At 33.1% G+C, this 26,028-nt stretch overlaps 2 protein-coding genes across 9 annotated transcripts; one reads left to right on the forward strand and one right to left on the reverse strand.

Annotated features, from left to right (window-relative positions):
• Positions 1 to 285: 285 nt before the first annotated feature.
• Positions 286 to 15,932, forward strand: LOC115968228 (pentatricopeptide repeat-containing protein At4g02750-like). Of its 8 annotated transcripts, none has more exons than XM_031087556.1 (11): positions 286 to 470; positions 1,784 to 1,836; positions 1,996 to 2,081; positions 3,206 to 5,685; positions 7,716 to 7,783; positions 12,812 to 12,868; positions 12,962 to 13,014; positions 13,690 to 13,803; positions 14,098 to 14,259; positions 14,438 to 14,537; positions 15,581 to 15,932. In XM_031087556.1, the coding sequence occupies exons 4-5, from the start codon at positions 3,423 to 3,425 to the stop codon at positions 7,724 to 7,726; spliced, it is 2,274 nt and encodes a 757-aa protein (XP_030943416.1). In that variant the 5' UTR covers positions 286 to 470; positions 1,784 to 1,836; positions 1,996 to 2,081; positions 3,206 to 3,422; the 3' UTR covers positions 7,727 to 7,783; positions 12,812 to 12,868; positions 12,962 to 13,014; positions 13,690 to 13,803; positions 14,098 to 14,259; positions 14,438 to 14,537; positions 15,581 to 15,932. The 8 variants fall into 8 exon arrangements, with proteins under 8 accessions (XP_030943416.1, XP_030943414.1, XP_030943413.1 ...); XM_031087554.1 differs by lacking the exon at positions 1,784 to 1,836 and adding an exon at positions 13,471 to 13,569 and having other exon boundaries at positions 1,982 to 2,081; XM_031087553.1 differs by lacking the exon at positions 1,784 to 1,836 and having other exon boundaries at positions 1,982 to 2,081.
• A 6,192-nt stretch (positions 15,933 to 22,124) lies between these two features.
• LOC115968913 (uncharacterized protein PHLOEM PROTEIN 2-LIKE A4-like) lies at positions 22,125 to 23,776 on the reverse strand. The gene is made up of 3 exons (XM_031088451.1): positions 23,507 to 23,776; positions 23,171 to 23,301; positions 22,125 to 22,791 (listed from the first exon to the last, which is right to left on the reverse strand). Exons 1-3 carry the CDS (start codon positions 23,558 to 23,560, stop codon positions 22,395 to 22,397), a joined length of 582 nt encoding a protein of 193 aa, XP_030944311.1. The 5' UTR covers positions 23,561 to 23,776; the 3' UTR covers positions 22,125 to 22,394.
• Between the last annotated feature and the right edge of the window lie 2,252 nt (positions 23,777 to 26,028).

Below are 26,028 nucleotides of genomic sequence, written 5' to 3' on the forward strand. Positions count from 1 at the left end.
TGTTTTTTGTTTTTATACTTTTGATTTTTTAGGGCCTAGTCCAGGGCGTTTCTCTTCTTTTTATTTATTTGTTTTTATTAACTAGATGTAATTTTTTTAGGACTTGATTTTTATTTTTTTAATAAATTTAGGTGATTTTTTTTGGTTATTTGTCACATTTTTTTATTTTAATTGAATATTATTCTTTAAAAAAGATATATAAGTAAATTTATTTAAATTTATATTTTCATTCCTCAAATTTTTCACACTTAACCAAACAAAAAATGAGAGAATTAAAATATTTTCTTGGTCGAAGGGTGAAAAAAAAAAAAAACTCTCTTCTCACCAAACAAACGTAGCCAAATTCTTTAACTTCAGTCTGAACCTCTCGCGCTCTAAGCTCTCTGTCTCTCACAGTCTCACTCTCGTTTTCCTCTCTTCTCTGCCGCTGCCTTCCTCAGCCCATTGCTTCGGTTTTCCGCCCATCTCAGGTATCACTCTATTCTTTCTCTCTTTCTTCTTCTTCTTTTTTTTTTTTTTAATAATGATTTTTGCAATATGATTTGTGTTTAAGACTTAAGAGTTCAGATATGTGATTTATGCTATCTGAGATTTTGAGTAGTGATTAACTGTTCATTTGGGTTTTTTTTTTTTTTTTTTTTTGGTGGTATGGTTTGTTTGTTCAGTCATTCAGTGTAGCAAACTTAAATTAAATTTTAGCTACTGCATTTGATTGAATTTTATTTCATAATTATTTTGAACCTTGAAACTATTGACAACGACAACAACAATGAACAAGGCTTGACAAATTTTCCAATGGGTCTTGGTAGTTCCTGTGGAATTTCTTTTTATGATGAATTTGAATTTTTTTTTTTTTTGGTAAATGATGATGAGGAGGTGTAATATTCTGTTATAGACCTTGTTGGCTTGTTATGGACTTGTAATGAGTAATGACTTGTTATAAATCTTCTTATTGTGTGATGTGATATTGATTTTAAAGACTTGATACCAAATTGATTTGTATTATTTGATATTTAGTTCTTTGACGTTAAAGACCGGCACCGAACTATTACTTTCCATTAGATAAACCGAAACGGATCCAGAACGGTATTCATAACTACATAACATTGGTTACAATAACACTAATAATGAGAAAAAACTGCCAGGATTTCAAGAATGTGTAAAAGGGTGGTTGAGCTTTCATAATAATAATAAGAAGGTGTCATTACACTTTATCACCCTAAACTATATTCAAAATTACACCTTGCACCCTAAACTTTCAAAATGCATGGTTAGCACCCTAAACTATAACCTGTGTTACGCTCATTGTTAATTCTGCTGTTATCTTGGTTGGGAAACCAAAGCTTTTATTATTATTTTTTGATAGGAAAACATGTTCTTTATATTTCTTTACTTTGATGGGAAAACCAAAGTTTAGGGTGCAATTTGTAATTGAGAGTATAGTTTATGTGTATTGGAAGTATAGTTTGGGGTGGTAAAGTATAATATCTCATTTGTTTTTAAGGGATTGAGAAGAGGGGGCAATTGGGCCTTTTCACATGATGCTATCCAAGATAACTGCAAAAATAACAGTGGGGTGCAAAGTGTAACACAGGATATAGTTTAGGGTGCTAACCAAGCATTTTGAAAGTTTATGATGCAAAGTGTAATTTGGGATATAATTTAGGGTGGTAAAGTGTAATTTCCCTATCAATAATAATAACAATAGAACATTTTTTAGCCCATTTTCTCAAAATTGGAATTTTGATGCTGAGAAAGGTTATCTTTTTTGTTGTACACACAGGTATATATAATTTAAAGCCTTAGGAATTTGCATCTAGAGAGTCAAATTGATCTGTATCCTTTGTTCATATTGGTGGTGCTATCCTCTCTTATTATATTTATTTAATTAAATAATTACAACTTTTTATCTATTTACTTAATTAATTCAATTTTTATATGAACGATCAGTTATTTTGGTCCAATTTGTATCACTTAACAGAGTTCTGGTCAAAGAACTTCCTGCTGTTTGTGATAGCTTGAGTCGCTCTGTGAGTAAAGAAAAAGGCTAAGCTCCATGTAGGAATTAGCTTACACTTAAGGTACATTTTTTTTTTTCCAAAGATTTTGTTTCTTATTATTTCTTCAAAGTTCTGGGATGGCTTTATTAGGAAGGCAGCATTCGTTGTTTTATTTTCTTTTATTCTTCCATAGATGTTTGCAGGTTGTTTTATTTTCTTTTATTCTTCCATAGATGTTTGCAGAATGAGTAGAGCTTCCTTATTCTATATTTTTTACTGGCATTTCAAATTTGATTTGTCTACCTGGCGGTCTCCAGTGCTATTGTCTGTCTACCTATAAGGCTATAACATGGTTTTGGTATTTCATCTGAATTCATCTGGCTTGATCTAGTTGGTTGGGAGGTGATTCCATTATGTTTATCTTTAGGAAGACATATAGCAAACCTAAGCGCTAGTGCAAGATTAGCTGGATCTCTCCCTCAAAGTTCTTGTATATCCTGCCACAATTGTTCCTTCATAGGATCTAAACTGAATTTGAATGTATGGCTAAATGCCACCCTGATAGTATATTGACTCATTTTTTGAGGCAGCATTATTAGAGTTTTCAGGAAGTCTTATATGGGTCCACCTACAGCATGGTTTTGTTATTTAATCTCATGCCTTTAGATTTACTGCCCCCTTTTTAGGTCTTGGTATGCCTGGAATATTTACGGATCTCTTTCTCCTATATTATTGGAGCATAGTCTGAAAATTTGTCTTTACAATCATCAAACCTTTGACCGACTGTTCTCCTTACAGCTATAGAATTTCATTATTTTAGTGCGATCATGTTTAAACAAGTGCCTCTTTATTCTTGGTGAATATGAGTTGCTTATTAGCAATGCCTGTGAATATGAGTTGCTTAATCGCATGCTTAAGTAGCTTCTAGATAAACACCATTTATATATGCAAAGGACAAGCACTAATGCAATATGTATATCTAGTTCTTTTAATTATACTATGTTTCACTTTGGAATATTTCCATCGGTATATATTCTTGCTAACTATGCAACTTGGAGATTTGAGTTGTTAGATTTGCATGTGTTATATCCATTGCAATGTTGAGAATTAACCATATTAAATGTGGTCAGTTATGCATTTTGACAATATCATTGTTTCTTTATATGCAATTGAATGAGTTTTTTTTTTTTCCAAAATTTTTTTAGGTGGTGGACTAGTTGCTTGTGAGCGGTACTGGAATTTCATTAGTTTGATAAGCTCATCAAATTTTGGTTTGGGATTCTCAAGGGTAATGCATAGCAGCGTTGTTTGGGATGCTCCTCTATGACATTGAGGCCATTGCAGTGAACGTATTCTGGACTTTTCAAAGAAACTTGGTCTAAGAGATCTTATCATTGGTTCCAACAACTCCCACTATGTTCAATGATAATACGTCGTTTCTTTCACTTCCGCTCTTTCTCTACACTTTCTCCTCTCCAAAAAACCCATCTTTTTCAATGCAACAAAAGCATCTTAGACCTCTCCAAACTTGGCCGTGTCACCGAGGCACGCCACCTATTCGATTCAATGCCTCACCGAGACCCGGGTTCGTGGAACTCCATGATTTCTGGGTACACCCAAAATGGTCTCTTACATGAGGCACAAACACTCTTCAATGCATTTCAAGGCAAGAATGTGAGAACCTGGACTATTTTGTTAACTGGGTATTCCAAATTCGGGCTCGTTGATGAGGCCCGAGTGCTCTTTGAGGCAATGCCTGAGCGGAATGTGGTTTCTTGGAATGCTATGATTAGTGCCTATGTGCAGAATAGTGATATGAGGAGTGCTCGAGAATTGTTTGATGTTATGCCTGAGAGAAATGTTGTGTCATGGAATTCAATGATTACTGGCTATTGCCATTGTGGTAGGACAAGGGAGGCATATGAGTTATTTGAGGAAATGGGGGAGAGGAATTCGGTGTCTTGGATGGTTATGGTATCTGGGTTCATTGAGATAAGTGAGTATGGAGAAGCGTGGGGTGTGTTTTTGATGATGGTGAGAAGTGGGGTGAGACCGGACCAGGCGGTGTTGGTTGTGGCCTTATCAGCGGTAATGAGGTTGAATGATTTAGAGTTGGTTGAAACTTTGAGGACACTAGCAATCAAGACAGGGTATGAGGGAGATGTGGTTGTGGGGACTGCAATTTTGGATGCTTATACCAGGATTGGTAGTTTGGATTATGCAGTTAAGTTTTTTGAGATGATGCCAGAAAGGAATGAGTACTCATGGACCACAATGATTTCAGCATTTGCACAATGTCATAGTTTGGACAATGCAATTGCATTTTATGAGAGGGATCCAGTAAAGGGTGTTGCTACACGAGCGACTGTTATAACTGCATATGCTCAAAGGGGGATGATATATGAAGCCAGACATGTATTTGATGAGATTCCTAACCCCAATGTGGTTATGCGGAATGCTATGGTTGCTGCGTATGCACAGAATGGAATGATTGAAGAAGCAAAAGATATCTTTTTGCATATCCCTGTGCAAAATGCTGCTTCATGGGCTGCCATGATTTCTGGGCTTGTACAGAATGGACATAGTAGAGAAGCTTTAGAGTTGTTTGCAGAGCTTCATAGATCAGGAAATGTTCCAAGTCATTCGAGTTTTACTAGTGCTCTCTTTGCTTGTTCAAACATCGGAGATGTTGAGGTGGGTAGACAGATACACTCACTTACCATTAAAACAAGGTGTCAATTCAATTCTTTTGTAGGAAATGGACTGATCTCCATGTATGGAAAGTGCAAAAGTATGGGAGATGTTACACAGGTTTTTAGTACAATGAGGGTGAGGGATGTTGTTTCTTGGAACTCACTCATTTCTAGGCTTTCACAGAATTACATGTTGGATGATGCTTTGAAAGTTTTTGAAAAGATGCCAAAACGGGATGTGGTCTCTTGGACTGCAATTATTTCAGCTTATGAGCAAGCAGGTCAAGGAGATGTTTCCTTTAAATTGTTCCTTGACATGTTAGCTAGAGGAATGAGTCCAAACCAACTAACAGTTACCAGCCTCCTTGGTGCTTGTGCATGCCTTGGTGCAGCCAAGCTTGGGGAACAAATCCATTCCCTAATATACAAACTTGGAATTAATTCTTGTTTGTCTGTTTGTAATGCTCTTATAACAATGTATTTTAAGTGTGGGAGTCTGGATGGTCTTTGTGCCTTTGAAGAGACGCCTGACCGAGACATAGTCACATGGAATGCAGTTTTATGTGGCTGTGCACAGAATGGACTAGGTATAGAGGTGATTGCGATTTTTGAACAAATGAAAGCCTCAGGGGTTTTTCCCAATGAAATCAGTTTTCTTGGGGTTCTTTGCGCTTGTGGCCATGCAGGGTTTGTGGATAAAGGTTGGGCCTATTTTAATTCCATGAGCAAAGATTATGGAATTACCCCTTTGGTTTGTCATTATACTTGTATGGTTGATCTCCTTGGGAGAGCAGGACAAATTTCTGAAGCTGAAGCTCTCATCCAAAACATGCCCGTAAAACCCGATTCAGTGATTTTGGAAGCACTTCTTGGTGCTTGTAGGATCCATGGAAACATGGAAGTTGGCCAGAGAATTGCCGAAAGGCTATCCCAGATTGGGACAGAGGGATCTGGAATGTATGTCCTACCATCAAATATATATGCGTCTCAAGGTACATAAATATAACTCATGCCTAGGTACATAAATATCTCAAGGTACATAAATATAACTCATCAGATTGTAGCTCATGCTTAGGTGCATAAATATTCAATATAATGCGATGAGATGGTTTTATTTAAGTGAGTGAAGTAAGCATTAAAAAGAGCACCCAAAAGCTTGGAACTTGGAATTCAATTTCCATTCAAATTCAAATGGTCAGGTGACTCAGGTCCTTGGTCTTCTCCACTAGCATTCCTCTCAGGTTTTCTCCAACACCCAGATCAGTTCCACCACAATTTCAACCAAACCAACGTCTTCCATTCCAAGTTGATGCAGGACAACCTAGGCTTCCCACCTAGATTAGTCCCACAGTAGCTTCCCACCTAAGGTGTTTGGATTCACTACCAAACAAACATAATGAAAACCTTGCAAATAATCTGAATAATAATAATCATAGTCTGAAAATACAAAAGAAATCATCTGGAGCTTTATATGTAGCTTCCAGGAATCACAATGATAAGGATAAGCTCTCCTAAAAAAATCCTAAACTATCTCAAATACTAATCCAATACTAAAGATAAACACAAGTAAAAACAGCATAAATGATAGAGATAATCTCCACAAATGTGCTATAATGTGGTGTCCGCACTAGGATTTCACCAAAAAATTCCATCATGGGTTTGGTGGGACTCAATTTTTGAGGATCAAACCCACAAGAGAAGTGCACTAAGGCTGTGTTATCTGAAATTCCCAACCAGAAACAGTACCCCAAAGATTGGTGCCCAATCAACTGGACCAATTCCACCTAGCCAGCTCATTCAAGTGGTGGAGATTGCTGCTAAGATTGGTGCTGACGTTTAATCTCTTGCTCTTAGTTTGTGCTAACATTCTTTTGTTATAAGAAGTACCCAGATGGTATTTTAATTTTTCTCCCCCTTCCCTGGTTTAAATGCAGATTGTTTTATTTTATTATAATTTTTATTTATTGGAAAAGTGTGCTGTTAATGATCTTTGAAATTTATCCATGTGATTATCTAGTTGATTTGGCCATTTAGGGCATGATGTTTAGTATTTGATCTCATTGTGAATGCTAGTTTCAATAGAGATTTATTTTGGTTAGGTGATGGAAGATTTTTTACTTGCCTTCAGTCTATAAGAAGCTTAAAGCTTACAAAACTTGGCTTTATTCAGCTACCATTTGCGGCTGAGTGGGCTTGTCTTTTGGTAAAAGGGTCCATGCACATATAGTAGTATTCTATGAGTCTAAGTGAGAACTAAATTTCCTAGCCCTATCTAAGTTGGTTATTAGTAGCTAAGAGGAGAATGTTAAGATGGATAAGTGAAAATATAAGGAAAGATAGGATTTGAAATTAGGAAATTTGCTTAGGAGTGGCCCTATTGATAAAAAGACAGTTGCTTGAGAAAGTTTGATTATGTTCAAAGGTGAACGATTAATGCACCAAGGAGAAAGAGTGAGTTAATTTGAGTTAAGAGAATGGAAAAGGTAGAGGAAGACAAAAAATAGAATTAACAGAAGTATTTTAAAAAAAAAAAGTCAATTAAGGAAATAACAAAGAGTATCACTTTAGATAGAATAGAAAGGTGAAAAAGAATTCATGTGGCTGACCTTGACTAGTCTCTGTTGAGGATCTGTAGCTGACCCTAGAACTTTGGGACTGTGGCTTGGTTGTTGTTGTTTTATGCTAGTCCTTACTAATTCTAACAGATCTGAAAACTAAAGTTTATAATTATAGATTCTTCAGTCACGTAACCTAAAAAAAAAACATGAAGAATGCTAGAGTTAAATTGATTTCAAATGGCCATGGAGAATCGATTTTAGATGAAGAAGTATGACTGACTTTGTCGAAGAATGTCTAGAGGAAAACGTCCATCCTGTGTAGTTTGCTCCAAATGACGTAGTATTTTACTAGATTGCTAGTTGTTTCAGTTTATTATAGGGTTATTACAAATATGTGGCCTATAACTCATCAATTATCTCACTGTGGTTGCTGACATCTGTCTTTTCTTTTCTTTTCTTTCCAGGTTGTGATTGAAGCTGTTAATAAGCCTCGAAATATTACATATATAGGACTTACTGACTTGGTGACTGAGTAAGGACCTTTTTTGTAACTTATCTTTTTGTAATTTTCTTGCAATTGGTCTATGTTGTTATGTTTCAAATAACTTCTCGTTATACGATTATAATCTTAAGAAAATTTATTCTTTGCATGAAAACACAGAAAGATTTTTTTTTTTAGTCTGTTAAATGTTAATGAAAAATACAAAGAACTTGATTGCTTTCCGTCAGTTTTCTTGATATATTTAAGAGAAAAGAATTCTTGCTGTGGTAAGATACAAGTATTTGTCCTTACCTTGAGTTTGCTTTTTCACAAATATATTCACATCCTTTCAAGGTAGAGAGATGTTTTTGAGAAAATTTCCTTCTGTCAATCTCCTTTTCCTTCTCTCTGCCTCCCTCCCTACCTCTCTGTGATACAGAAACGTTCATTGATAAGTTAAAGATGTCAGTTTTTAATGTTCCATATATGTTATTTGAGATATTGGAAGTTTTTGACCATTCTGACTCAATGCTCTATATATAACTACTTACATCGATTTATTGTTTTAAGATTTTGGAATTACATCTGCTTGGTTTTCCGTTACATAATAAAGGATTAATTTTGGCCAACAAAATTTCACATGATTACAAAATTTACTTGCTGGACTGATAAAATGAGTGAGGCTGCTATTTTAGAAGTCGCTAAAAAGAATTTTGACAATCACTTCATTCTTGGGGAGGAGGGAAGAATTATAGGAGATACTTCATTTGATTACCTTTGGTGCATCGATCCTTTAGGTTTGTCTTTTTTTATACACTTTTCTTGGGAATAATAGTTACACGGTGCATAAGGTTTTTTTGTTTTTGTTTTGTGTGTGTGTGTGTGTTGTGGGGGGGGGGGGGCGGGGGTAATGTAGGGGTGGTTCTATTGAGGAAATGATGATAGATAGGCATAAAATGGTTTGGTCTCGAGCTAGGGGTTTTATGAATAGAGATTCTATGCTGGTGTTTCGAGTCATTGTCTTTTTTGTATGTAATTCCTTTTTTCTTTTTCTTTTTTTGTTGTTGTTGTTGTTGTTGTAGTAATTATTTAGTCTACTTTGTGCCTTTTGCGTATGAAGCAGTCTCTTTTTAATAAAATCATTCTTTTAAAAAAAAATGGAGACCGATTAATGCACCATGAAAAACAAAAGAAAGAGTGATTTAATTGAAGTAGATGGAGTGAAAAGAGGTAAAAGGGGTCTAGTATAACATAGGTAGAAATGCTTAAGAGCACATGTTAAATAGGGAGGTGACAAAGAGTATGATTTTAGAATGACGGAAAAGAATATATGTAGTTGATCCTAAAAATTTGCAGATCAAATTAAAATTTAATTGGGGTCAAGGCTGAAGTGAGTTAAGCTAGTTTTTATTGACCAGTTATAAATGTTAATTTGATTTGCAACTTTTTAGGTTAAAATAAAATAAACTTAGCAGGATTTGGTCCTATATATTGGAACATGTTATTTTGTAGATATATATATATATATATATATATTTTTTTGATAGGTAATATGAGATCTATTATTAATGAAATAAGAAAGAAACATACAGGGTGTTCATGATGATGAACACAGAAAAGCATAAACAGTAAACAGAATAGAAGGAATTAGGAGCCTGGTCTAAGAGAAGAAAAATCTGTAGAAGAGAAGCAATTTGTAAAACCCCAACACCTAGACCAATAAAAAAGTCTACGCTAGCACAAGTCTTTTTAACTCAACCAACGTTTTCTCAGAATCTTCGAAGAAACGATGATTACGTTCCAACCAAATAGTCCACATCAAATAGCTTGGAATTAAATTCCAAATATCTGAATTATGTTTCCCAAGCCAGTAACTCCAACAAGGTAATAACCCCCCCACAGAGCCAAGCAAGACCCATTGAATACCGAAAGTTGGAAGCATAAGTAGCCCATAAAGAGTATACTACAGGACAATGAATAAGGAGATGATCCACAGATTCCCAACTGCAGCAGCACATGCAACACCGATTCGCGAAAGGGTGACCCCTAGATTATCCAAAGTAAGAATGCGGTCACGAGCAGCCATCCACAAGAAAAAAGCCACCCTTTTGGGAACCTTTGCTTTCCAAATGCCCTTCCAAGGGAAAATACAGTTAGGAGTCTTCCATAACTTGTTATAAAAAGAACAAGCATCAAACTTACGGTTTCCATTAAGGCCCCAACTCAAAGTGTCGCTGCCTACTCCTTGTGGAAGATGAGCTTGAATAAAAGCAAGTAGAGAGAAAGATGCAGCTAACTCCCAGTCTTGGAATTCCCTATAAAATCTCAAGTTCTAGGTTCTAACATTTCCCCCCTCCTGATGACATAATACCTCAGAGATACAAGCTTCCTTATTAGCTGAAATCACATATAACTCAGGATAAAGGATTTTAAGGGCATCAGCCCCAACCCATCTATCATGCCAGAAGAGGATTTGGGTACCATCACCCACTACAAAAGAGAAATGCTTAGAAAAGCTCTCTCATCCTTCGCTAATACTACGCCACAAACCACAGCCATGAGCCCTCCTACAAACTTTAGTACTCCAACCCCCTTTACCCTCCCCATATTTAGAGGAAATAACCCTCCCCATATGGATCACTTTCTTGAATTTTGAATCTGTATCTTCTGAAATTAGATTGATATGAAAGAATAGGATGGATATAACAATCTCTTGCTGATGCCGAACAACGAGCTTGATACCAAACTTGATGTAATGCAAATTTTTTTGAAGAAATTTACAGGAAAAAAATAAAATAAAATAAAATAAACCTAGGAATTAGCTACAAGCCATTCAAAAAATTCCAACTAAACTCAAATTCATCATAAACTTGTCTTCATAAGTTCATACAAGTACAATAGCATGCTTATCTAGACTATTAAGACTAAACCCTAATCCTAATTGTCCTAGGTCAAGCCAAATTATTGAATTACAAAAATATCCTTGACTCGAAGAAATAAAATACAGTACTTATAACTTAATTAGACCAGTAGTAAAAAGGAAAAAAAAAATTGACTTCTAAAATTAAATAAAACAAAGTTAAAATGACATTGTCTTCTCACTCCTTGCATCACTTGCCTACCCTGCAGCTCAAATTCTGCATTAGATCCAGTTAAATTAATAGAGGGCAGTGGGAGCTCCAATGATGTTAAACTTTGTTGATAACATATACCTTGGACTTTCTGGGCTTAATTACATAAAATAGGAGCCCCAAAGTGCAGAATTTTATTAAACATATGTAAATGAAAGCAAAATTGAGCTTTTATTTGACTTCTTGTTTTTTATTTAATTATATGAGTAAAGTGGAATATAGGAGTTACATCTTGAAATGACTTATCTGCAGGACTGATTCTGTCATTATGGACTCTGTCAGATGTACTCCACCTATTCATATGTATTACTTAGTGTCTTACATGTGCTTGACCTTTAATTTTCTTTATATGTTCAGTTACCGTTTATAGAAGTAAGCTGCTTTCACCATATAGGTTAGCTGATGTCTTATATCCTTATAGATGGGACAACGAACTTTGCACATTGTTATCCTAGCTTTGCAGTTTATGTTGGAGTTTTGTTTCGAGGGAATCCTGCCGCAGCTGCTGTGGCATTGATCACTAATTTAAATTGTTTATGATTTGTTATTTGCATGACTTCATATCAGGTTATTGGCTGCAAATTCATTAATGAGTATCTCTGTTTGCTGATGCTATTAGAATAAAATGTTTATTCCCAAAGGTTTGCAATATCAAGTGAAATTGATAAGTAATACATGATAGGGAAAAATTAATGGATGTCCTATGGGCACTGTTTAAGATATGTTTTTTGAAAATTTTTATGGGAAAAGAAAAAGTAATTAATTTTTTTGACGGCTTTTTATATTTCCTATAAAAGTAGTGTTGGTTTATTAACAATTGTCTTAAAGGCATCTGTTAACAGGACCCCACATGATAGTATGATCCAATACGTGATCCTAGACTTTTCCTAGTGATACTTCACTGGCCTAAAGGAAATCTTTGGTAGGGTTTGTTGAGGAATTTTGAGAAGTTAGGGATGAAGATGCATAGAATCCTGTTGGGGATGGGGAGATTTGAATCCTAGATCTCTTGTTAGAAATACAAAGAAATGTCAACCGGTTGAGCTACAAGGCTCTTTGCAATTTATTAGAATAATATCATGCAATAAAGTGTCAAAGTTATATGTTTTAGAAAATAAAGGAGTTTCTCTAAAGTATATTCAGGGTCACAGTTCAAAGCATTGTTATCAAGTAGTCTTCTCCTCAACAAAATCTTTATTCACTTACAAAAAAAAAAAAAAAAAACTGTAACTGGTGTAAGAACAAGTGCAGGCATCACAAGTGAGTTTCTTATCACAATTGGTTTACATCAAGGATTAATGTTGAGTCCATATCTCTTTGTGTTGGTTATGGATGAGCTTTCTAGATTAGTTCAGGATGAAGTCCCTTGGTATCTCGTGGTCATTCATAATACAGTCAAACACTAAACTTGCCATTACTAGTAGGTCTCCATCTCATACGACCTGGTCCACCAACAAAATTAATATGTAAGTATAGCAGTTTCATGAGAGAATTTGGTCCCTTATCTCCCAGTCCTGAAAATTATGAATAAAACTGAGATTGCAATGACAGTGGTGATCATCATTTTAACGGTGAACAATGACCAAATTACAAGCAAAGCAAATTTCTCTTGTTTCATATTATGGCATCTACTGTAGCCTCTCAATGGTGGACTAGTTTAATAAAAATTAAGATTGCATGAGAAATAGTATGCATCCATACTAGTGATGTATTTTCATGAGAAATTGAATCATAGTTATAAAGCACCAGCAGATGAGGAAAAAGGTTTAATCATGAAAGGACCTTCTGTCTTCAAAATCTTTGTTCACGTAGGATTTACATTTACAGGAGGGGGAAAAAAGAGAGGCAATAGTAATAAGCCTTTATTATTTGTAGAAGACAAGCTGTAATATACTTTTTGCTTAATTATTGAAATGAAAAGGAAGGTTAATGTGGGTATTAATTTCAGGTAGAGTTTGTTGGGGCCCTATGTGTTGGAACACCCACATATTTTCTGCAACTGCTGGTAAGAAACTCTGACATTCTACAGTTTGCTTCTCTTTATTCTCTTAAGTCAACTATATATTAGTGGTTGGAAAATTGATCTCCATTATGATAGGTGGGGGAGCATTCTGAAATGGCCAAAAAATTCATTTCATTGAAACTGATCTGGTGAGTGATCATTTATCAATGGATACTTATAAATAAAAAAAGTTTATTAATGGATATCTATGGTAATATATCTATATGTAATTTTTTTTATTTAAGTAGATGGCTATAGCCACATGGGCACATACTCTCTGATTTGTGTAATACTGGTGTGACACAGGATAAAAGTGATGCATTGAATAGTTATCGTTAATATTATGATAGCCATTTTCTGAGGATATCTGGGATCAAGGGACTTGCTGAGGCATGGGCCTTACATACCTTGACAATTTTTCTCTCTTTAGCAGTGTTCCTATGCCATTTGCCTCTAAAATTTTCATTATGTTGCTTCTGATCTTATAATGAGATGTTAACGACAGAATTTTTTTGACTTCATGTGGTAAAATTGATTAGTACTAACAAAACACTTAATGATTTTCTTAAGGGTAGTTATGCTCACTTTTGTCCACATGTTTTAAGGTGGAGCGATTCCTTCTGGTGACTGGGTTTGGGTATGAACATAATGATCCATGGCCTACCAACCTAGATTTATTTAAACATTTCACTGATGTCAGCCGTGTACCAGCTTTTTTTATTTATATTTATTCATTAATTTAATTTTATAATCTTTTTTCCAAGTGATTTGTTTCATGCCTTTGTCTCCTCTTAGTGTTTCATTTTGCTGAATTTTATGTTTAGGGTGTAAGGAGGCTCGGGGCCGCTGCAGTTGACGTGTGCCATGTAGCTTTGGGGATTGCAGAATCATATTGGGAGTATCGTCTAAAGCCATGGGATATGGCTGCTGTTGCTTTGGTAGTGTATAATTTTCACTGTTTGTTTTGATAGATATGCATGATCTACCTTTGTTATGAAATTGGTGAAATAACAAATAATATCCTTTTACCTTTTTGGTTGGTGATTTAACCATAGACAATGAAATCTTTATTTCAACTTCATTTTTTCCCTCTAAGACCTCAACTGATCTTGAGCTATAATTTGCACAAAGCTTAGACTCCTAATATAATTGGGCTTTAAATATTCTTTAGAAATTATACCAGTTCTACCATATTCTCCGTGTGCTCATTTGTGTTCTGTTCACACAAATAGGGGGCGCACTGTTTGAGTACTACTATATGATCCGTTGACAAGAGATACAATTTCCCATTTCAACATGCAAACAGGGTGTTGGGCATGGTGGCTTACCAAAATGTAGACACAAATCGATTATGTATGCTTCATTGGGATTTTCATTCTTAGTCTTCTCCAAAGGTATTATTTGTTTGAAGGAATCAAATTGTTCCGAATTCATCTTTTGCTTATTTATGTATGCTTCATCGGGATTTCATTCTAAGTCTTCTCCAAAGGTATTATTTGTTTGAAGGAATCAAATTGTTCCAAATTCATCTTTTGCTTATTTGGTGAATTTGTTTCATGCCTTTTATTGCAGATAGTTGAAGAAGCTGGTGGCACAGTTACTCGCATGGATGGTGGAAAGTTCTGTGTTTGATAGATCTATTTTAGTATCCAATGGTGCACTGCATGAAAAGGTTAGTTATTGCTGCTTTTCACCCCCACAATCATCTAGTGAATATCAACATCTTTTTGTTAGTTATCTTGGTGCTGACATGGAATAAATTTTATTGATGCAATTCGTATATGACTTGAAGAATAAAAATGATTTAAGAACGGAAATCTAAGAGCTAGTTCAAGTTTTTAAATCAGTAAGAGCAACCAAACTCAATCCTGAAGTGAAATGGAGAGAAAAAAGCCACAAACATTTGCTAAAATTTTGGCCTAGCAAAGACATGATTACAACCATCAATTAAGATCTAATCTGATGATTTTAAATCTGTCTTGCAGTGGTCACATGACTGATTAAAAAGTCATATGATTTATTTATGGCCAGATCTAAAAAGTCATGATTTAATAATGACAACATAAAACCAAATCCATTGCTGTTTAGAAATTGTCTCTTACTTGATTTGATTAACAACTAGGGTTAAATGCAATTAACACCCTAACAACTATTTGAGCACTCTCACTATTTAAGTGCTAAATTGTTGGAAAAAGCTCTTCGGAAAAAAGGTCCAGTTCAAAATCTGGGGGGCTATTCATTTGTCTCAGTTCAATGTAGAGTATTTGGAGAGAAAGTAACATGTATTTTTGACGGCCGCAAACTCATGATAATATAGGTGAAGTTTTATTCTTGTGATCTTTACACATATGGGAGCAAACTGCTAGGACAGTTACCTCTTCAGGTTTATTTGATTTATAATATGAATTTTAGATGTTAAATTTGTAGGGTTCTCTCCCCGCACCCCCCAGTGTTCATTTGTATGACTTCCATGTACTTGGGCTGCTCTCCTTTTATGCTCTTTTTAAAGAATTCATTTTACTCATTAAAAAAATAAAAATAAAAATAAAAATAAAAAACCTTATTTTCATATTCTGAGGGGATTCAACTTGAAGAATCTAAGACTATTTTTCAGTTGGGTATCTGATGTTGCATATCATAATTGACTTGCAACTTTCACTTGGGTCTGCCTAGTTTTCTTAAATTGCTTAGATTTTTTAATCTTCTGAAATGCAGCTTTTGGAGAGAATTGGACCTGCAACAGAGAAATTGAAGAGCAAAGGAACTGATTTCTCATTGTGGTACAAGCCTGAAAGTTTGCGTGCTAAATTAGGTCGTCTAAATTAGATTGAGATGGTTGTTGCTGTCCTATCTTTGCGTGCTAAATTAAGAAAGCTGGTGTGACTGTGATTGGAAGGGAAAACTTATTAAAGCTTGGGTCAAGCAAATCACTTCATGCCCTGTTGCTACCGTATAAGCCTTTGTTGTATGCTTAGGAGTGCAATTTAGTTAGGAAAGATAGTAGTGGAAGGAACCCTCCACATTGTTAATAAAATTTTGGCTAGTTTATTGACTTTCTTTTGGTCCAGCTTCAAAGTTCAGAGGATTTCTTTTTAATAGGAAGATTGACTCTCTCACTATGATACAAGGAAAAGATAGGCTTACATCAATTAGGCTACCGTATCTTGAGTTGGCCCATATTTTGGGTTTCCTTTAGCCACTTATTTATTATGTTAATATGTAAGTAAATTGGAATGAGAGGTTCATAAAGTTAATAATATATATATTCATGAAAAAAAAAGGTTTATGTATGTGTGTGTCTATTATAGCTGCGGGATTGATGTGTTGTGATCAAAACTTCAAACCACCAATTACAACAAATATTGGAACACGGAAATTTGAGAAAATAAAAATTCTAATTATAGCTGATATTAGAAGATGGAGAAATTTCATGGAGAATAGATCTATTGACTTACAAATTAATTTACCCCATTATAATTGTTATACACTCTCATACTTAAAAATAACTACAAAGTTTCCTCTAACTTCTTTAATGTTATTAATGATGTTATTTTGGAAAATGATTTAATGTTAGTTTTTAAATTTATTCACATTTTGATTTATTTTTGTATATTTAGATTAAGAATTGGATTACAATGCATTATAATACTGAATTAAAAGATATTTGTATGATTGGGAGATATTAAATTATGTCGTGTTTTTTGAAAGCTGTAATTTTAAATGGATTAAGGGAATGCCAAAGATATGTAAATGGGCTATAATAAACAATTTTGCAATACCATTTTCTCTTCATCTGCATTTGATTTGAATAATGTGCATATGTAGCATGAATATTTGTTCGATGAATTATATAGAAATTGTGTAAGCACAAAATAATATCAATATTTATATATATAAAAGTAGAAACTCATGTTGGAGAGTAGGAGGTTGTGTCATATGGCACATTCCTTGAAATTCTCTTTATTTAGTTTTCTACTTCAATAAAATTTGCATTTATATTAAAGTATTTGTTTATTGAATTAGCCAATAGATAAATGCATATATTAACTATCTATTGTTGTGCATTAATTATTTATATAAAATGAATTTATATGATTATTTATATAAAATCTATATAGAAAATAATTTTTAGTTGGAATAATAATAAAAAATTTAGAATATGACATTCTTACTCATGTTTAGTTGCTTTGACAATAATTGTCACAAAAGCCAAAATTTTTTTTGTTAATTCACTAAAATTAATTTTAATCCTTTAAATTTCCTAACTCCTTTGTGTGTGTTTGTGAAACTAACATTGTAATATGTATTATATGTAATTAGAAAGATTAATAATATAACAAATATATTTATTTTGTTAATTATATTGATTTTTTTAAGTATAATGAAATTTTAATATAATTTTTCTAAGATTTATATGAGAAACAATTGGTTTTTTTATGTAAGAAACAATTGATCTGAAATATGACATTTTTACTCAAATTTAGTTGTTTTTGCAACAATTGAAACTATGTCCAACAAAAAGAGGGGAAATTTTAGTATCACACAATCAAGAATGTAAAAAAAAAAAAAAAAAAAAAAAAAAAAAAAAATGAAGCATATATGCATTTTTTAGTGGGCATATGAAACATGTCTATCTATATTAGTTACTATATCATGAATTTTCAATTTGTAAACACATATATATAGTATGATCAAATCACTATATTACTCTTAGTGTATTTCTATTTTTTCTATATATAAAATAACTAAAGATTACAATTTTTTACAATTAAATTTATTGAAATATCTTTTTTATACATCAATAGTTGGGGTAGGGATATGAATCCTGAATGTGTCTATTGGAAATTGAGGTGTCAATCAGTTAAATTACAAGATTTTTGTTACAACTTATTGAAATATTAGAGAAAATTAATAATAAATTGCACCGCACATTGTGCAGCACATCATGCAGAAACTCAACTAGTATATCTAAAAGTGATCACTAACTATTGGAGAAAATAAGTACATGAATGAGTATGTAGTTGAATGTGTGATTTGGAAAAAAAAAAAAGATCAGAGAATAGTTGAAATTTTATTCTTTTAGTCATTATTTAATTTGGTTCAAATTTATGCTTTCATTGAGCAATGAAATTCATCCATTTGATATAATCTTTTTATATTTCTTATAATAAAAAATGCAATAGCTTTTAAAGACTTTAATGTTTACAAATTATAAATATAGGAAAGACAGAAAAAAACTAGTGATAGGAGAAGTTTTGAATCTTTACCCCTTTAATTTTTGTCTTGTAGTGCTTGCTATTTATTGTTTTGCATGTATTTCCACAACATTTCATTATTTTTTTTAAAAGAAAGAAATCTTTCCTCCATCCTGTTGTGCACATCGTATTAGCACATGTTGATATTTTTGATTTACTTAAAAAAAAAAGGTCATTGATTATATGTACCCACTGAGGTTTTTTTGATATGAACGTAGGTTATTAGATCGAATTACGTAATTCTTCGTGATTCTACTCTCTCTACACCTTCTACTTCAGTTTCACTAGACTTCAAGTAGCCTATTGCCCAATCATGGCTTGGCTTAGTTGTTGGTCGTCTTGGACCGCCACCTACTGCCATTGTCAAGCCACTGTTTTTTTTTTTTTTTGGGATAATCTGCAATGCATTAATAAAATAAGAGAAAACACAGGGGGCATCTTCCTTACAAATATCTACCAGCCACTTTTTATTTTTATTTTTTTTGTGTGTGTGGATAATCTGCAATGCATTAATCAAATAAGAGAAAACACATGGGGGCATCTTCCTTACAAACATCTACCAGACTAGGGGAAAGGTTGCCCGAATTAAAAAAACAAGACTTCTTAAGCTAGAGCAAACTTTGTAATAGTGTGGGCAGCAGAGTTGTTACTTCTACGGACCCAAAGTCAAGCCATTGCTTTTCTTAGAGCAATAAAGATGTTTATGATTCAAATTCCCACACCTTGAACTTGAATAATCGAATTATAAACCCAAAAAAAAAAAAAAAAAAAAAAATTTCTTCCTTGAGTTTGAGGAGAGATAGTGTATCATGTGTATTGCATGTAGCTTATATTTATGAGCAGTATTACATCCACAACCATTTCATAACACTTTCACAACAAATCTTAGATGACATATTGTTATGGGTTTTTAATCTGAATCCACCACTTAAATGATTTTTTTGCACACCAGTAACAGCAAGTAACAACCTGACACATGAGATTTGTTGTGAAAATGTTATAAACATAACATTTCTTTCTATTTATATCCTTGATTGACTAAAAACAAAAAACATTAATTGTCATTGATTTTACTGCAATCAAGTATTCTCTTAAGTCAGCATTAGTTCTTATATATACCCTACTTAAGATTCATGGTAAAATAACGATTTTAAATTGTAAAGATGTAGCCACTAAGAGTTCTCTTTTTGATATAAGTGATTTGCTCCTCTCTCCTTTCTCTACATATTTTATTTTAATTTTATTTTGTTTTTTCTACCTAAGTACACATCCTAATAAGAATTGAATTTTATTACTTATTAAAAAAAAAAATCAACACCAAAGCCTTTCCTTTCTCAAATGATAAATAGGTTTAGAAGCTAGCAATTTAATGAAATTATGATACATTACCCGATTGATCTAGTAGCCAAGGTTTTTAGAACCAGATTGGACTGGGAGGTCGGACCGTGAAAATCGGGAACCGAGATAAAAAGTTGTTTTTTAAGCCTAAGGAACTGGATTTTTTGTTAATTCCGTGAACCTCTAAAACCGGGGTTGGATCGCATGAACCGGTGAGAACCGTGCAGTCCAACCCCTTAGCAATTTAAAAAAAAAAAAAAAACACACACACACACACACACAACTTAACACAATTTTATTCTAGTTAATTAAATTATCCATCTCTTACAAGGAATAAAAAAAAATTATAATTAAAATCTTTCAAAAATATTCAACTTTACTTCAAAAATTAATCATAAATTTTAATGTTTTCATGGTTATTATTTTATTTTATTAACTTTCTTATTTAATTATTAAATATATGCTTGAAAATCATTAAATTTCCCTCACATATATAGATATATTATCAATTTTGCTAGTTTTATAAATTTAATATCTTTATTTAGGCTTTAATTAATTATGACATTATCACGGTTCGATCTCGGTTCGACTTCAAAAATCTTGAACCTCTCCCTTTTACGGTTCAATGAACGGTCTAGATCTGAAAACCTTAGTAGTAGCTCATTGTGAGGGCATTTAATTTGGAAAGGTATTCAGTAGGTTGTCTACACTGGAGTTGCATTTCATACACTTGATTGTTGAGATACTACTTATCACATTTCTTTGTGCTATCAGCCTATCATCACAAAATCTAGAATATATATATATATATATATATATATATTGTGGGGTAGGGGGCTGGATCACATACTGGGCCTTGGGCCCTGTCCGAGGAGGTAAGTGATCCGAAGACAAGCAAGCAATACAAATTGTTTTGGGTCAGACTTTACGAGCAGAGCATGGAGCTGAAGGTTGTCCGAGGAGGAGCGTCTCCTCAGACCTACTCAAAGTGGGTCAAACGCCGGACCTAATGATCAAAGCAACCCTCCAGGATGCATTGATGACAAGGACGTATCCCCGAAATGTGCAAGAGAGACAAAAACCCCAAAGGAAAAATATAATATATCTGAAGGAAAGCTGCTGCTGCCACCGCATTAAATGCACAACAACTACTTTTCTAGCCGCATTTGTGTAGAGAAGACCCCTGAACAGTAATGCCGTGGCAACCGCGACTCATAAAAAGTCAAGGACAGTGCTAGATGGGAAAGGTACTCAAGTAAGGGTTTAGATGGCCAACAAATGTAAGATCAAGATGGTTCAGAGAGGACTATATAACGTGAAAAACCCTCCATGAAGAGGAGGGGATTGTAATCAAATCTGTAATAGAGCTTTAAGTGAAAAATACTTAAGAATCAGTGTCCTCGGACCAGTCTGAGAGCATTATTCCTTAACAAACTTCTGTTATCTTTTTCTTTTTGGCATCAAAACCTGTACTTCTGCCATTTGGTTCACGTAAGCCCAATCCCTCAACCCATTCTCTACAAATTTATTGTGATGGGCTGCTTTGGGCTGAAGTCCACACATCTGTTGGGCTAGAAGTTCAAATCAAGTCCCCACATATATATAAAACATATTGGCTCCTTTTATCAGTGCAATTTATTAAACTCATGCTGCTTGCCGCTGTGTCAGGGTATTTGGAAATCCCATAAAACAACAATCAAGGGATGAAGCTACACCCGCTTTTTTTTCTTTTTTCTTTTTTTTTGGGGGTGTGGGGGGGGGGGGGGGTACATATAAGTAGTCTCCTTGCCAATATGTACCCTGGGAAAATTTGAAGAAAGAGAATTCAAATTATGAAAAAGAGTGAAATTTTATCAAATAGAGTGGGCGATTTCCATGTTGGTACTCAACTATTAATCAAAATATTTTCCAAAATGAACTTTATTTATTTTTTGATAAACAACTGAACTATATATATATATATGGTGTTATATTGTTTGGTCAGAATGAAAAGCAAAAAAAAAAATATTTGACAGTTGCCTTCCTCCAAGTCATTTGAACCTTATCCAAACCAGTAACTGTGGTGAGCATTTACAGTTTCCTTTTCTTTTTGAAGTTTAATATATAGGTTGTAGCAGATTCAGACTTGTCATTATCAGATTATCAAATCACTTTCTTATGTTACACATGCAAGGGTCAGGTATATGACATATTTTCCACCCGTGCCAAACCCTAGCTAGGGTGGATAAAATGCGAGAGAATACTTATACGTACAAACAAACATTAGAAATATTTTCTCCTACCATTGTCTTTGATACACCACGAAGTCATCCATACCACTATATATGTAAAATAGAACAACCAAAGAAACACACTTTCTTCTTTACTACCCTAATATTCTCTCATTAAAACCATCTGATTTATATTATTCGGTAAGAACAAAAGGCAAAACTATATATTTAATTGACTTCCTCCAGTCAATTCAAATATTACAGGATATGCAAACCAATCTTTGTCAATCTTGCTCGCTTGTTTATGATTTTTTTTTTAAACATTTTATAATTTGTTTGAAGTCCTAGTGACTTGGAGTAGATTCAAATTGTTTCTCATGTTGTCAATTACCACCTTTATGTATTACACAGTTAGAATAATGATTAAATTCACCATTTAATAGTTTATTTGACACATACATACTTAAAAGTAGTGGGGTCAAATATTTAACATACTTTCCAGACGAACCGAATGGCTAGGTGAATAAAATACAAGTTACTTCTTTTGCAAACAAATATTTGATTTATTTTTTCCTAGTACATTTTCTAATACAATATAACTAAAGCATGCGTATACCTATGTATAAATACTAAATGATGATGGAACATAACAAAACTTAAACACTCTCTCAAGTCTCAAGTCTTAACCTCAAACACCCCACAACAAATTAAGGCCTTCTGCCCTTCTTAATTAGCTACTTTTGGCTTAATTTTGATTCCTGCAAGAACCATGCCTCCTTTCCACCAGTCACTCTCAACTTCAAACATACCAAACTCCACATTCCCAGCAGAACTCTCCTTGACAACTGAGAATTCGCCGCCGGGGATCTCATGCCACACGTCATTTTTCTCCCGGTAGGACTCGAGGTTCATGCTCTTCACAGTCTCTTCTCCATTGATTCTCACCTTGAATTTGATTGGAACAGAATGCCACCCAAAAGCATCCACCTTGAACTTTACAATATAGTATATTTCATACTTTGAAGCCGGAGCTTCCTTGGAGAAATTGGAAGAAGGTACTTTCCCTGTGACCTCAATCCAGTTCACTTGGAGGAGCACTGCACCATCTTTGTACCCTGTCAACCTGGGAATCCAAGGTACCATTAAAAGAGAACAGAGATAAAAATATACTGAAAGATAGAAACTTTTACAATGAAACAAGTTTGATTAAAAAATATTCATTATGGTGTAGTAAAAGACATAAATTAAAGATTATCAACTCATTATTTTTTAGCAGATTATATAATTTGCTTGTTTTTGAACATTTTTTGAATTAGACATGACCCTAATACAATTCTAATGATACAACTTGAATCTGATATGTTTTGGCACTAGGATCTGCCAATGCATCTATAAATCAAAACCTATAGAACAAATACCATAAATAGCGAAGTTGGATCAATTAAAAACCATTATTTCAAAACAATGAACAAGTATTCAAAGAATTATATTGAATTTCTTACTGAGTTTCCTCTTCTGAAAGACTAATCAGTTGCCAAAAACGGGGATCATTTCCCCATATGATGTTTAGAGCTTTCATAGGGACTTTAAATGATCCTTGATGGTTTGGGTCGACTTCTACATGAGAGGATTCCTGTGGAAAAATAATTAATTAAATGTATCCTCCTTGAAATCAAAGTTAAAAAACAACATAATTAATGACATTACTATACAAAAATCTAAGAATCGAGTGTGCAAATGTAATATAAACCGATTAGAGTTTCTAATGTATTGTTTGAAGATGATCATGAATATGAATATGTATAAGAATATAAGAGTGTACATATATATATACTCACAGCTTTTCGATGCGGGTTAGAGTGACCATCTCTATGTTCATGAGAGTACTCCATCTTAACTTTAGCTGTAAGCTATATAAATTTGGGTTTCACAAATAGCTTCAGATTGTTATCAACTATATATATATGATGAAGAAACTTGAATGTACATATATAAAAATGCATGCTATATTGTGAAGCCATTAATGGCGTAAAGTGGTACTTCACTACTACGTATCCACCATCCTCAATGTGTCATAGTTACGTGTAATGATTTACGATAAGCATTCAACCGAAAGCAACGTATATATTCCTTGAGCTTTCTTTTGTTTTTTTTTAACCTTTTCCTCTTATATCATACGTTTCAATCTTTTCTCAAAAGCTAGGCAAGAATGGAAACCGTAAAGGACTGTCTTATCTCTAAAGTGAATGTTTAACACCAAGTACACACGAAACAAAAACAATAATTGTATTATTATTATAGGGAATCTTGAGTATAAGAAAATTATTCGTTTATATTTATTAATATAAGATTCACATGGTAGACTAAATAAATGTGTATAATGTTACACTTAATTAATTTTATGCAAATGCATACAATATTATACATTTTTTTACAAATATATATAATATTGTACACATTTGTTTAGTCTATAGTGTAAATTTTATATTGATAGAACAATATAAACTAATAATTGTCCCTAAAATATATTTGTTTTTTGTCCTAGCTAACTTAGCAGAGGCAGACGGTATACAATAAAATGTACACAAAGAAATGAGTATATTTATGTAATTAATTATGCTTAATGAATGCATGTCATCAACTCTTTTTCCTCTTCTAATTAATTATAACAACTCTTTTTCCTCTTCTTATTAATTATAATCAAAAGGAGATGGAGGTTCATTGTTTTTATACTTTGGCAAGCTATTAGCTATATATTAATTAATTTTGAGCTCTTTCCAAATATTAGTTAACTAGCTAGATCTGACATGCATCTTTCTCAAAAAAAAAAAAAAGAAGCTAGATCTGACATAAACATGGTTCATGTAGAAAGTAGTATAAGGGTTTAGGAAGTATAAGATAGTAGGATATTATTCTTATCTTCTCCGAAACTATCAATATATATATATACACATTATCATGTGACTGGTAAGATATTGCTGGGAATAACTGTTCCTTTCTTTCTTTCTTTTTTTTCTTTTTTGGGTGAAAAGAATAACTGTTTCTTTCGTACTTTAATAAAGAAGTGTAAAGCAAAGTAGCAAACACTCCCGATCGAATATTGCTGAGAGTTGTGTCCTACCCAAATTTCTCTTTCCTTTAGCAACGTGATTCTTGTCATGGCCTGATCTCGATCACCCGCTAAAACGTGTGTCACGTAGACCCTAAGCCCTTTTTTCATTTTTTGGGATATAGAACATGTAGAATCTAAGCTACCACATTTGATTGGGCAGGGTATGTCTCATAAAGCAATGATTAGTTCGAATCTCTTATCTTTTATTGAAAAAAAAAAAAAAAAAAAAAAAAAAAAAAACATTGTTAGCAAGAATTTGACCTTAAGGGGAAAAAATTTAAAACTTTCTTTCTCACACATTCACATAAAACATGAGTCAATATATTGGGAAAATTAAAGGCCTACCATTGTGAATATTATTATGTGATATTTTAATACAGAAAAACCAAAAGAAAAAAAAGAGATAACATATTGGTTATATTGTGTTTACGTATTACGTTTTTTTTTTTTTTTTTTTTTTTTACAAATGAAAATCTGCTTTCCAAGTTCTTTTTAATATGTTTAAAATTTTACTTAAGATTCAAAAGGATTTTTGGTAGCTAGACAGAACCCAAGTAAAACTTACATAATTTATGTTATTTTGGTTAATATATATTTGAAAAATGTTCAAATTTTAATAATAACTTTAAAACTATATCAAGAACATCTTTGCATCCAAAGTGCGCACTTTGACATTTTAAAATTAATATCAAAAGATAGAATTTGTTTATGTAATTGTCCCATAATTAATTTATTTACACAAACTATTATGAAGAAGAATTAATTATTAAGTAATAAGGAATTTTGAATCCATGATCAATTTTTTTTATCACTCCTGAAAGAAAATAGTGTTACATTTTTTTTTTTTTAAAATGATACTCTTTCTTCCTTCTTATTTTATTTTATTTTATTTTTATTATTTCTTTTATTTTAATTTTTTGAAAATGATACTCTTACATCCTTATTTTTTTTCTTCTCCTATTCTTATTTTCTATTTAAAGATCTTGAAACATAAAATAGGAAAAAAAAAATTTCCTTCTGTTTTTTTTTTTTTCCTATGAAGTTTGAAGTGTGAAATATATAATAATTGATTAGTATTTATAATATTAAAAAAAAAATACATAAAGGAAATCAATTATAAATATATAATTCATTCTCAAAAAAAAAATATAAATATATAGGTTTGAAAGGCTAGGCCTTGGTAACCGGACAGCGATTTGGGTGGCTCCGGTTACGTAGAGTCGAGTTAAGGTTGGCCATGGATCTTGC

The sequence above is a fragment of the Quercus lobata genome, chromosome 11 (genome assembly GCF_001633185.2).
Source record: "Quercus lobata isolate SW786 chromosome 11, ValleyOak3.0 Primary Assembly, whole genome shotgun sequence".
Taxonomy (NCBI): Eukaryota; Viridiplantae; Streptophyta; class Magnoliopsida; order Fagales; family Fagaceae; genus Quercus; species Quercus lobata.

Bases quoted from the DNA above. Each gene is read 5' to 3' on its own strand.
- LOC115968913 (XM_031088451.1), bottom strand. From the start codon at position 23,560: ATGGAGTACTCTCATGAACATAGAGATGGTCACTCTAACCCGCATCGA. The intron at 23,302-23,506 runs GTGAGTATATAT...ATTTTTCCACAG, and splicing joins CTAACCCGCATCGAAAAGCT to GAATCCTCTCATGTAGAAGT. The intron at 22,792-23,170 runs GTAAGAAATTCA...TTGGATTCCCAG, and splicing joins CTTTCAGAAGAGGAAACTCA to GTTGACAGGGTACAAAGATG.
- LOC115968228 (XM_031087556.1), top strand. From the start codon at position 3,423: ATGATAATACGTCGTTTCTTTCACTTCCGCTCTTTCTCTACACTTTCT.